The sequence below is a fragment of the Pararge aegeria genome, chromosome 1 (genome assembly GCF_905163445.1).
Source record: "Pararge aegeria chromosome 1, ilParAegt1.1, whole genome shotgun sequence".
Lineage (NCBI taxonomy): Eukaryota > Metazoa > Arthropoda > Insecta > Lepidoptera > Nymphalidae > Pararge > Pararge aegeria.
The window spans coordinates 4,726,236-4,740,692 of NC_053180.1; the positions used below are offsets into that span (position 1 = coordinate 4,726,236).

Below are 14,457 nucleotides of genomic sequence, written 5' to 3' on the forward strand. Positions count from 1 at the left end.
TAAGTCCAGCTCGCATTTAGCCGGTTTTCTTAATTCCAGGAGGCGCAGTTCAAGTCTCAGATGGACATCATGTCACACCTGCACGCTGCGCAACAACAAGAACAGCATTATAAACAGCTGGAGGTGAGTCCCTCTGAACCGAGGTCTCCGATTTTTTTTTTTTTTGGCAAAAACAGTCATTACATGATTGCAACTATCCCTACTTCCCTACTAATATTATAAATGTGAATGTAAGTTTGTTTGTTACGCTTTCACGCAAAAACTACTAAACCGATCCTCATGAAACTTTGCACACATATTCTTGGAAGTGTTAGAAGTAATATAGGATACTTTTTATCCCGACATTCAGGTCGGTTCCTTTGGGAGAGGGGATGAGTGTTTGACGATTTTACACCATAACTCCGACAAATTGTAACCGATTTTAATAATTATTTTTGTACTATAGAGGTTATAATATGAGTTTAATTTTGCCCAAACTGTGGTTGGAGATAGCGGACAGAACTCCTCAGTGGACAGCAGCAAACCCCTCATTTAAGGCTTAGCGATACTGAATACTTTAATTTTTTTTTAGATCTACTACTAAATTTAATGCTACATCAAAAAACTAAATCAAACGCAGACCATGTCGCGGGCAACAGCTAGTACACATATAATTACAATCTTATAACATAGACTAAACATTGCAGAAAAAGTAGAGTTAATTTACAATAGTAGAAAATTTTAAAAATATTGAGCAGTAAGGCACTAAGTGATAAGAAAAACATCATGCAAGAAAAAGATACAGTTAGAGATAAAGATACATAAAAAGTATTTTTAAAAGGTATCGTTTTGATTTTCTTTACGGAAGTAAAAAACATGTCCACATCAAAAATTTTATTGTTATATAGTGTAACATTACGAGAAACGTCACTTCTGACGCTATCCAGACGTAGGCGCGGCCTCGAAAACCCACTCCACTCGTCGTCAGAATCTTCCCAGCAGTTACGCTGTTAAAATTATTACACACAATCCGAAAAAAAAACTGAATCGAAGTTCGTAGGTTCAAACGCTGCATGTCCACAACTGCACTTGGTCGCTTGGCAGGATCTCAACACGGTCGCGTGACGCTCGACTGCGACTCTTTTAGTGTCCTAGAGCCCTCACGGGGTTCCATTTCAAACGTAAACATTAGATTGACATTATTATATTCAATAATTATGTAATCTATATGAAATTATAATTGAATAAATAAATAAGACTCCCGGCACCACAAAGTCCATCGATCTTCGGAGTCACATTAAGTATACTAAAGCGGTCTGAAAACAACGAAAAAAAATTCGACTAAGCACACGCTCCACGTGCTTAAAAAAATATGATCGGAACCAGGTTCTAACTTCAAGACTAGTAATGTATAGGATGGCACTTAAATCATATTATTAATTAAGTTGTATAATTGTGTATCTGTGTTAACTTTTTGACGTGACGTCTTATATTTCGATGGAGCCGGCTGCAGGCAAGAAAAAACATGACGTATGCGGCGTTACCTCACTCTGAGGCGTTCCATTCAAGGCTTGAAGTGCAAGCGAGAGCGCGGAACGAGCGACAAAGAGGCACAGTCGGCCTCCGCGTTCGACATCTATCTCTCTCCTACTTGAGTGAGCGATGCGTCCGCGTGGACGCCTATACAATAATACATTTACAAGTTTTGGGCAAGGATGAAGTGCAGTGAAAAGTCAATGTTGTGTCAATTGTTTATAGCAACGATAATATCTATCAAAAAAATAAAATTAAAATTTTCTTTTAAAAAATGCAACCATTCCATCAGTATTTTCTTACGACGTTGTCTCGTTCAACTATCGTCAGTAAGCCGACTTTACAGACAAACAATTTTTTTTCCCGCTATTCGATCTTGCCAAACTGGCGTCTAAATTAAAAAAAATATTTGAACACAATCAATCATTGCATCAGATCACAAACAGGTCAAAATGCACTAATGAACACAACTACATGAAAATACAATAAATTAGGTACTAAATCTCTTTTAATTATTATAATGTAGTTAATTCCTTAATTAAAAATATCAGCTGATTTAACATTATTAATATTTAAAAAAAACTCAATAACAAAAAGTCAAAAACTAAAAAAAGCTTTTGTAATATAATATTTAACAAAGTAATTAACTTTTAAGTACTGTCTTGGTGTTAATATTTAAATATTTAAAAATTATAAATATATTTATATTTTATAATTACATATATTTAATTTATATATATCATTAGAAGTTACCCCTTTATTTCAGGAACAACAAAGAAAACATCAATTACAACAACAGTTACAACAACTACGCGGCGCCGGGCCGCGTCTGATGCGACCCCTCATGCCGACCAACCCTGGCCTCAGACACTTGCTGCAGCAGGTAAACTGACACGCAGACAACCGCACACAGAAATACACTCAACTGTGTGCATTCTGATGTTTTGTCTGTGTTGTCCGCGCATATACATACACAGGCACAAAACAATCAGACGTATTTTCATCACACATACACTCACACTCATAGAGGCATAACCTCACAGACACTTTACCCTTTCATACACAAACTTGTGTGAGACTCCGTGCTGTTATGTCTATGTAACTATATGTCTGTACATGCATTTACATAAACATATAATCATGAGACAAAACTCGACACAGACCTTTCACTATAATATAACCTCACGTCTACATAAACACACAGATAAAAACTTGCACAGGCATAATATAACGGAGATATAACCTCACAGCCAATAACACAGACCACCTCACACAGACACACTCACATTGAAATACCCTCACCCTTACATAAGCTTATATATACATAATCTCATCTCAGATAAACTTAGGCAACGTAGCCTTAATAGAAGATTTTCTTACCCGCAATCAAAGAACCGTTTTCGCTTATCAACCGTCAAAGAAAAATAGGCAGGCAACTTAGAGTCGCAAATGCTGTCCTTCTCATTTTGATTTTCGTTCTGCTTTAAGCTATAGATTGTATTTAAATTTTAAATACAAGTGTTTACTTTGATGCTTAAATATTTCGATACTCGAAAACGACTCCTCGATTGCTAGCGAACAAATCTCGTACTAAACAATACCCTTATTGTTTTATACCATTTGGTCAAGCTACAACAAAACTAATAAAGCCTTAAACTCAACTTACTTCACATAATTCGTAAGTGGTTTTTATATCGATTAAACGATATGTAATCTACATAAAAAGGTATCAATTACAATTTATCTAAATATATGACAAATGATTAAATAATAGCTATAGAAAATGTAAATATTAAATGTACATAATCACTGGAAACCATCTTCATGTAGATTCACCATTTTCATGGCTTCTAACTTCCAAATTTCTTTGAACTCATTATGTAATACTGGCAGTACACAGGGTTCTATCGACAGCGATAGTCGTTCAGTTCGAGTGCTTTGAAACAAAAACTTGGTAGTAAATATTATAAATGATGAATGCTACGTTTTCCTTTTCCATTTCCCTCTAGTGAGGTGAGGTGAGGTTCGAAAAAGTGAGAGGTTCAGAAAAAATGGGATAGTGTGTCAATCATAATTCTTTTTTGGTTGATTAATATTTTTTCTAGATCGGTGACGTGTCAACAAAATCAAATACAGTATATAAATTTATCTCTGATATTCATCGCTATGAAACAAAAAAAAAATTCAAAGCCAATAAATTTTTAATATTTTTATTAGTGTTTTTACCTACACTTGGAGAAGTTATCAATTTTATATATTTAAAATGCATATAATAATTTTCGGAATCGGCAGGATTTGAACCTGCGACTCTCTGGCTGATTGCCAGAGCGCTTTCTCAAATTAAGCTACGGCTCTCCTAACACCGAAATTAGTATATGCCTTTTACATCAGTCTTATAGTAGCGACTGTAGCGTCATATATTTTTTCTTTATCTTTCCCTGTAGGGAAAAGGCAAAGGTATATAACACTGTTCAGCCATGTCTTCAATAAAGTAATTTTTCCTAATTCGAGTAATTCAAATGTCTTTCATTGTTAATGTAATAAATTCATATATAATTTTATAAGCTCTCCTGTTCTTTAAAAGCTTTTGAGTAGTGCGCGGGGTAATCTTTGGTAATATCTGATAATTTGTCAATTAATGGAAAAAAGGCGGTAACCTTCGAAGTGAAAAGCCGCGCTCAAAATTACTAAATGTATTTACATATTTTTTTTAATAGTCAAAATAAACTCCCGTTATTTTGATGTTAACTGATAGTCTATGACAACAAACAAATAAGTGAAAAAGTCAGATACTTATTAACAGGGATCGGAATAGTAGAGTATACTTACCTAAACTTCAAGGTGTAGAGACGAAAAGAGGAGACATACTTGCTACTATTTTTTTTATCTTTCTCATTTATTTATCAGTTCATCGGTCTTTGGTCGGTGATTAAAGAGCTATTAGCTTTTGCGATAGGACCCTGTGTGCAGCGTCTTACTTTTCTAGAAATAAGAATATGAGCGTTTTTAATACATTTTCCGAAGTACTAAAATGGTATGTCTCTACAAAACGAATGGAGGCATACTTGTAGCCACAGAATTAAGAACATATAGAACCCGCATTCAGTCATAATTGTATGCATTGTGTCCAAAAACAGTGAAAAAACTCCGTACACGTCTCACTTTACACTCGCGGAATGTTACTAGCTCACAAACTTATTCGCATTTTCGACATTTTTTATGGTAAACGTTTAGAACGTTAGTGGTAAATAATAATATTATTTTCTGACTGCTCGGATATTTCACAAGCGAATTTTCTTTATTAAATTGATTAAGTAAACGATATAAATTAAATAATAGGTGACGTATGAACCGTGTCACAATTCGGAGGTGTTTATGGAACGACGACCTCGATAAAAGTGTCGACAACTGCACTGCACACGCTTTTATATCGTCGACAGCTAGCGACCGATCCCACCTCACGTGAATCATGGAAGGGCACAATTTCGTTTCAATGTGCATGAATAAACAACTTTGTATTCACCGCCGACAAACCGCCTGTTCGAGGAACACCACTTAAAGTGGAGTGGTTTTGATGCACACGGTTTCTGGATGTTCTTAATTAGGTGCTTGTAACATAAAATTCAACGCGTATTGAGTCAGACAGTAATAGTACAATAATAGCTTTTTGTGACACTATGCCTATTTCTGCAGTCAAGAAGCACTGCTGTGGTCCGGTTACTGGTGTTACAATAGACTCATCCTGCAAAGTGCTGTTCTGTGCCCCGCAACCATGCCCTTCAGGCCGGAATACACTATGCGACCATTTTTGTTTTCTATTATTAACGTCAATATACAAAAAAAAAAGAAATGTAGCAGTATATCACGACAATCGTGAGCTGGCACTCATTCAAAACAAAAGTCGCATAAAGAAGGTCTCTGACACCATGTCAGAGGATAACTGAGTGCGAAACAAAACAAAAAATTTTTATGAATAATATACATGAATACTTATTAAATACAGATAAACAATCGGACACTGAAATATTTTCATTTCAGTTTTCATCACAGAAACATTTTACAGTTATGGGAATTAAACCCACGGCCTTAGACTCAGAAAGCAAGGTCGCTGTTCACTGCGCCACGGCTTGCTGCTGTTAAGTGGCAGAAATAGGCATAGGAGTAAATCTGCAGACGAGTTCTGTCACAAAAACCTCTACTACTATTCCAACAGTTTGTAACTGGCTGACGACTTTTTAATAATAATAATAATAATAAAATTTTATTTCAGGCATAGCCCATATAGTGTGAACTTAACAGTTTTTTAAAAATAACATAAAATGAAGCACAAATTAAATTAACAATAATAATAATAATAATAATAATAAAAATAATTAAAATTAATAAAATACTAATAATTAAACACGAAAAAATAACAACAAATATTAAATATATATATTATATATTTTTTATAATAAAAGTGTTATTAACAACGCTCGCAGCAACACGGCATGTTCTTCCATAAGTTTATTTTCGTTTTAAACTTAATAACTTTTCACTTTATAAGAGTCAACTCATATATCCACTTTATAGATTAGTTGGACAAACTCAAATAAGTACTCAGAAAATACTAGAGCATGCTCTGTACTATAACTAAAGGCGAATAATCACAGAAACCCTATTGTACATTTATTAATACTAAAAGTCAAAGTAAAATGGACTTTATGGAGTTAGTTTTGAACCTCAAATTCGTTTGCACTTCTATATACAGCGCTTTTTAGCAGAGCTATTGTGAATTATTTAGCGGAATTTAAGAATCTAAACACGAGTTAATAAAGTCTATTTTACTGTGTGTTTCCATATTTGAAAACTTCTACAATGGTTTACAAATTTTCTACTATTTCTGTATATATTTGACTATTCGCCTGAATGCTATATATACCTTAGCATCTATTTAATCAGTGCTTTCTCACTTCAGCTGGACGCTTAAGCACGCATATAACACGGAACGCGACGCGACGTATGCTGAGCCAAATGAAATCGTAATATGTTCATAGTATTGGTTAAATTTAATAAACTCTACGTTACGTCTAGTCGCGGTACGTGTTATAGTGTGTATCCGGCCTCTATCATACCATTCACTCAGCGCATACAAACATAAAAGCCTTAGTTTGTATCAGGTTTGTACGCGATCAGTAGCGCGCAATAACGGTCTACCTGTATAACCGGATCCCTTTTGCAAGCTTTCCAGTTTTCGAACGTAACGGTGGAGTTTCGTCAATCTGTCAAATTACTGTGTAGTTGTCAAATCACAAAGTTTAGACACCATTATCATCATATCAATCCATTTCCGGCCCACTACAGGGCACAGGTCGTAGTCCACCACGCTGGCCCACTGTGGATTGGTGGACTTCACACACCTTTGAGAACGTTATGTAGAACTCTCAGGGATGCAGGTTTCCTCACGATGAGCCAAGTGATATTTTATTTGCTTGAAACGCATATAACTATGAAAGGTACAGCGCAGGTGCGTGCCTGCGTCTTTGTTACTTTACTTAATTTTCTAACAATCCATATTTACCTAAAGTAAAAGTAATTAGTAATAGTGTAATGAAGATCTTATAAAACTTCCCCTTATTCCCCCCCAGAGTTAAGTCTAGCTCCTTCCCACTGTGCTCCTAACACTGCTTTAAATTTTTAAATATTACTGGGTTCAAAAATTGCCGAATGGCGCTGTGGGCAGTGACCCTGCTTTCTGGGTCTAAGGCCGTGGGTTCGAAACCCACAACTAGAAAAATGTTTGTGTGATGAACATAAATGTTTTTCAGTGTCTGGGTGTTTATAAGTATTCATGTATGTTATTCATATAAATATTCATCAGTCATCTCAGTACCCATAACACAAGCTACGCTTACTTTGGGGCTAGATGGCGATGTGTGTATTGTCGTAGTATATTTATTTATTTATATTTTATTATTTTACTACATCTATGGAGTCGCCAAATTTTGACGTTTGGTCTATGGAGGAATTTATTTTAATAGGAATAACTAGCTATTCGGGTAATAAGCTAGAAGCAGGCTTTACTTTGCGGAATTCCATGATATATTATGAAAATTAAGCGTATTTTTGTATACTCCGCGAAAACCAGGAAAATCTGTATGGTTTAATTTACAATTTCTCCAATCCTTATACTCAACACCAAACTGAACTTCGGCAATGTACCCTCTACGCACGTTTCGCTCCGAAACTGGAACATCCTCAGGAGATATTGACTTTACAATGTTGTTATCTTAACAATTATTCATAACTAGCTGTACCCCGCCACGCTTCGCCGATTGTGATTGAATGGTTGAGTAAAATTGATAAAAACAATCCTTGATGCGTATTATATATCATGCTAAAATTTCAGCCCGATCGGTGCAGAACTTTTTGAGTTTTTGATAAGAAGCATATTACAATGTTTACAAATTCTGGAATCATTGGGAACCGTTAGCTTTCCAGGGATTAAAAGTATCCTCTCAGACCTTTTAACTAACTCTGTGCCAAAAATCAAGTTAGTTGGTTGCTGAGTTAGGACGTAAATTAATGATTATAATAATAATAAATAAATACACACATCGCCATCTAGCCCCAAAGTAAGCGTAGCTTCTGTCATGGGTACTAAGCGCGACAGGTGAATATTTGTATGAATAATATACATAAATACTTATAGTATAAATACAAACACCCAGACACTGAAAAACATTCATGTTCATCACCCAAACATTTTCCAGTCGCGGGAATCGAACCCAAGTCCTACATTGAGGTGCGCTGTGTCCATCAACCTGAGTTGGTGATGACAACTATTGTTTGCCGGTAATGGGTTAATATGATGATGATAAAAAAATTATTGATAAAAAAAATAAAAAAAAAAATATGACAGGTTGATGTTACTCCAAAGTTAGGTTACTGAACTTGACATCTTAAAATACGAGCACTGAGCTTAATGTATGCGCTGAGGGTGTCTTCACACTGGCGGCGTTTTTTAGCAACAACAGGCGGCGCGAGGCGGACGGCCGCACATGTGACCGGCTAGTGCTACACGCTAAGTAATGCTTCTTTCCACTAACTATTGTGTTATCTGTTAATTAATACACAAAAAAAAACACAAAGACTAGCAGTAAAATAGATTTCTTTTTTAAATTATTTTTAATATTGTTCAGGTTAACTGGGTCACTGTCGTAGAAACTATGAAAAAGTCAACGTGTAAACGATGGAAGTATTGTTATACAAAGATTCATATAGTTAATTATGATAGTAAATTATGTATCATACGAAAATAATATATATTTATGTATGATTCAAAGCCGATATTTGAGCGTTTCATACTGAATATAAAACATTCGAAACTTAAATTAGAAATGCCCCTTTAACATTGAGAAAACAAGGTAATATAAAATAATAGTAGTATTGAAAAAATAAATTAAAAATTTACGATATTTTCATTATTTTTTTCTTTTACAACTTGTGGATGAAAACCGAAATATTACTTCACATGCTTTAGAGGAACATTATTCACTGTCTCTGAGACTTATCTGTGAAACCGAAACGCTAATAACTTTTGAGTAAACCACTGCCATAGTTTTTACTGAAAGAAATTTGGTACAGCCCTAATATCACATGTCAAATTAAAAACAAAGTAACTCCTGTCAGTTTATTAAGTACGCGTGTCGGTCTTTTAAATTCTGTAGGGTCGTCATAAGTAAACACTTTGTGTTTTGAATTAGTTTGTATAGAAAAATAAATAGGCTTCTTTTTATTTAATATTTCTAAAGGGTGATTTCTTATGAAATATATTTATTCACTCTTCAGCAGTACTTCGTAATTCGATTAAGCATTGTATGTGAATTATTCACTGTCTACCTTTGTTTTTTTTTGTATATTAATGTACTATAAGCATTATTTTTAATAATGCCATGGCTATGAAATAGAAAAGTGTACATTAAACAATGTCAGATGATATCTGAACTTTGAAATGCCACTGTAAATATAACAGACTTCATTCGCTTGAACTTCATTTTCACTTAAATAGCTGAACTAATCTTATTTTCCTTTGCCAAACAAATAAAAATTAGAATTCATTAAATAGTGCACCTTAATTTAAACACCATAGAGTTCATATTTAATCCTCTGCATGGATCTATCATTCATTCATAGTCATTTCATTACCGCAATGTATAGTTTAAATATATTTAATTTGTTAGCGAGAACTCCGTTCTTTTTATTTAATCTGTGTAAACTTAAGCGTCAATTAGGTCACCAAATTGAATCGCATTGTTTACTATTACCCGCAAGTCGGAGTCAACTTAGCCCTTTGTAGTAGAGAGGCGGGTCTCAGCTGTATATTCCTGAAGAGACCTGTGATCAGCCATGGAATATTAAAAGGCTTGTCACCTTGCCTAGAAATGGTGCCAATTCCGTGGTAAAACACTCTCTAATGTCCGTTTACACTAACTATGAACAAAGCAATGCTTATATAAGTAACGCCTAACCCTAAGGATATGCAAAGGCTCAAATCCACGTTTGACCAATAGTTATCACCTAAGAGTTTGTGAAACTTTGTTTTTCTACATTAGGCATCCGGCTTTTCCTACGTTTATTGTAAACGGACATCTTCACTAAGGCAGTCCGCGTATAAGAATTTGTCTGTCAGGAAAATTTCTGACGCTCGTTTGACGACCTCCCGCTCACTGTTTGCCGTTGCTGTTATGCTGGAATGGCGACCCCGCACTGGTAAACGCAGCGTTGGTAGACCTCGAGATGGACAGATGACATCACAGGAGCCGCTGGAAGCTAGCGACACAGTGATATTTGGAACCCCCTACACGAGGTCTACACCTTGGATTCAACGTCCATCGGTTCTCCGAGCTATGTGATATGTGTAGCTTGCTCGATGTATTCCAATACACCCAGCCAAGCAGAAAAAGACGTTCGATCCGCTTTCTTTTATCACTTCTTGTGTTGTTTTTGAAGACATCCCTGGTGCAAGGCGAGCGCTGTAAATTTAAAGCCGCGTAAGATTTTGCCTAGCAGACAAATTCTCTTAATGTGTGTATTATATTTTTTTTTTGGGTATAAAAATGAAATTACATTGCGTCACTAATTATTATTTCATTAAATGTGTAGCAGCCACAACAGTACAGGCCGGCCAGCGGTTCCGTACGGCCTTCGTCCGCTCAACAATTCGAAGACGTATCCAACTACGATTTTATATAAAAAAAAATATACAAAATTTACCATACCATGTGTTTCTTTTTAACCCCAATTGTACGATCTCAATCGTTTGATTCATATATATATATATATATATTTTTAATTTGCGATACTTGCTAAGATTTGAGGATTTGGAGTATGAACACCTGATGACTCTTGTAAAACTTTAATCAGCTCTTCAGAACAAGGTTCCAGAACACACTTAGAATCGCAGGTCAATCGTAGTCCAGAATGGTAGCCGAGGTAAATGGTGTCACACTTGACTCGCTAACAGGTTAGCCCGCTACCATCTTAGACTGCATCATCACTTGCCGACGACGACGTGAGATTGTAGTCAAGGGCTAACTTTTAGTTTATAAACAAAATAGTGTTTCATTTCGCTCTCAGTCCTGACGTGCGCCCGTATTGGCCTATATAGAACCTTTTATCGAAAATTGTACCCAAGAGGAATGATCTAGAAAACTGTTGATGACTAATCTAAGAATAACCTACTTTGTTTTTGTGAATTTAAAATGCATATAAAACAAAATCGGAACCGACAGAAGAGAAAAAAAAAATTTATATGCATTTTAAATTTATAAAATTTGGTAATTCCTCTAAGTGTAGGTAAAAACACTAATAAAATTATACCCACATTGTTGTTTCGTAGGTATAAGCTAGATACACGTTACGTTAGCACGCGTGATTATGAAATCTAAAATCCTAGTAATAAGGTTCTTTATTGATCATTATCATCATCATTATGTCAACCAATCGACGTCCACTGCTGGACATAGGTCTTTTGTAGGGAGTTCCACAATACACGGTCCTGGGCCGCTTGTCTCCAGCGGCTCCCAGCGACTCGCCTGATGTCATCTGTCCACCTCGTTGGGGGCTGACCTACGCTGCGCTAGCCGGTACGGGGTCGACATTCCAGCACCTTAAGACCCCAACGTCCATCGGTTCTCCGAGCTATGGGCCCTGCCCATTGCCACTTTAGCTTTCTTATTTGATAATTATGGTAAATTACTAATACCCGTTTTAACTAAACCTAGGCATCGCCTTAATCGAATGCTTAATGATCTAGGCGTTGTTAATAGAAAAAATTGTTTTATCAACTTTATATCTGATAGTAATTTAAAGACTAACTTAGACTTTAACTACTATCAGCCAAAACAAAAGTTATCCTCTGAACCCGGAGTATGTCTCTCATTAAAAAAGGTTTTAGAGCAAGGAAAAAGCATCCATTGGTTTGGCTAAATAAAGATACGAACACTACAAACAGTAAAATAAAAGAAAAAAATCAGTTGAAAATATATTGTATATCCTTAAAATTTAATACATTATATTCAATATATTATCTTTCAATCAAGTATGCGAGAATACAAAACCTCAAACTCTAGCACCTAAGCGAAAATCACTAATATCTATTTTCCAAAAATATACAAGAAAAGATATGTAGCATATACTTTGAGACAATTTACATACAATTAGAGTAATTTATCAATAGATATAACTTATTACATATGGCAATGTTTTTATGAGCAGTCAAAACGGGATAGCACGTAGGTTAACCAACTAAAAGCAATCGGCTATTTGTAATGATGTTATAGTCAGTTAAGTAGAATTAAAAAAAAAATAGTTTTTTTTTACTTAGCTAACTCTAGTCTTAGGTTATATTGAAAAGAGTTATTACAATGAAAATAAAGATCATCTAGCTAATAACTAATAACTAAAATGACACTCAAAGTGCGTAACTTTGTGTGACATTTTAGTTATTAGTTCCCATAAAGCAAATGACAGCCGATTGCTATTGCTGGTTAGACCAGATGTCGTTTTATGCAATCCTTAGTTGCCAACTGTTCGTCTTAGGAAACACGATTAAACAACGTGCGTTTAACACTTCTACAATATTTAAATTTTCTAGTACCGGTTAGCAACCAGGATTTATAGTGCATGGACGAATAGAGAAGCAAAAGAAAGGAATTTCTTATTTTTTTACCAAGACACGAATAATATAACATAAATACACAATTTAAAGTTACATATGTTTTACCCAATACGATAAAAAATGGATAATAAATATAACTTTAATATTCTTTTAAATACATCACAGGGTCCTATTAATAAATCTTAACTAATTATAAATATATATTAAATTAAGATAAGATAAGAATATTAAATTAAGATATCAAAATATAGTTACAAACTCAAAGAAAATGCTAGTGATGGTACTTAGATATAAACATATAACTATAATATTTACCAAACGTTCTTGCATATGGAATAAATGTTGTTTTTTTTGGAAATGCTAACATACAGCCAATGTATACAAGGATCACCTCTATAATTCTAATTTATACAAAAAACTAATAATTATCATTTATCAATATTTAACACCTACGTTTACGTCATTGCAAAGCAGGCAATGCGCTAAATTAAGTATTAATTTTCCAAAATGGCAGTGTTTTAAGTAGTCCAAACTCTTTGAAATATCCATTAATTTAATAAGGTAATATGGTAGATAATTTTAATGGACAATTGTCCTAAAAGAAATTCACGACACTGTTGAACCTTTCCTATTTAAATTCTACCACAAAGTATTTTTCCTACCGAAAACTATCACTTTTTTATTTGATGGCAACATTTATTTGTTAATTTTTATGTGTTAAAAACTATTTAAGTCATTGAATTCATTAATATAGATTATAAAAATTGAACTTAATGATTTATCCTATAAATTTCGTAACTCCTTTTATAATAAAATACTATATTATATCATTTTAAACTAAGATTTTCGTGGTTAATCAACATTTGTTTTAAATATAGTTCAGTTTCAAGTGTAGTTTTAAATATAGTTTTTAATATAGTTAGTTTTATAATATATTTCTTAAATATAGTACCCGTTGTACTATATTTAAGAAATATATTATATCATATTTTAATTAGAAACTTATCATTGTATGCTATAAATGATTCTTAAACATATTTGTTCACTAAACTGACACCGTAAGAAAGTAGCGCTGTACGCTTGGTAGAAGTTTTGAAAATTCTCGCAAACGTAGTCCATTTTGGGAAATAAGTGACATCTGATTTGTCGGTATATAGTATTCTATATACCGACAAATCAGATGTCACTCGTTTAAGACCCGCAAATTCTGAACTACTGTTTTTTAATTTACCAAAAACTGTATTTCTGCCAAAAAATGTGCTTTATGAATTTGTTTGTTATCAATTTAAGATGCAGTTTACTTTGACGTTATAGTATTTCGATACTGAAAAACAAGCGCGCAAATCTAGTGTTGAGGCTACCGTCCATTTCAGATTATTTACAAAAGGATGGCACTAGCACAATGTTAGATTATATGGCTAACTTGAAAACACCCTATCTTCGCATGGTTTTCGTTTTTTTTTTTAATCTTCCTCCTAAAATATCATAATTTACGTCTTTTTGGACACAAGAAATGAACCAATAGGAATGCAACTTTTTAAATTTTTATTTGACGAATTTTAGGGTCATATAAGTATAGGCGAGGTTAGGTATAGTGCAAACTTTGCCTTGACTGTTTTTTATCCCAAATAATTTGTCTCATCCAAGGGAATTAAAAATAATAAACAAAGTATTTTTGAACTAAAAAAAAATATCGGAAAACAGAAGTTATAATTTTATTTCTATCAGAGCATGGCAAAGTAGGTTTTGAAGGTACTAAAGTATATTATTATACGGTAAATTTC

The 14,457-nt window shown here is 34.1% G+C and overlaps 1 protein-coding gene across 2 annotated transcripts in view; it reads left to right on the top strand.

The window, feature by feature from the left end:
• LOC120623474 (mediator of RNA polymerase II transcription subunit 25-like) overlaps positions 1-10,771 on the top strand; it is a 31,020-nt gene extending 20,249 nt beyond the window's left edge. Inside the window, exons 13-16 of one of the 2 annotated variants that reach the window (XM_039889522.1) lie at positions 40-123; positions 2,279-2,395; positions 8,520-8,579; positions 10,657-10,731. In XM_039889522.1, the coding sequence (XP_039745456.1) occupies positions 40-123; positions 2,279-2,395; positions 8,520-8,558 (240 nt within the window). In that variant the 3' untranslated portion in view covers positions 8,559-8,579; positions 10,657-10,731. Of the gene's footprint in view, positions 1-39; positions 124-2,278; positions 2,396-8,519; positions 8,580-10,656 lie in introns of both variants that reach the window. The other variant, XM_039889513.1, reaches the window with a different exon arrangement.
• The last annotated feature ends 3,686 nt before the right edge of the window (positions 10,772-14,457 follow it).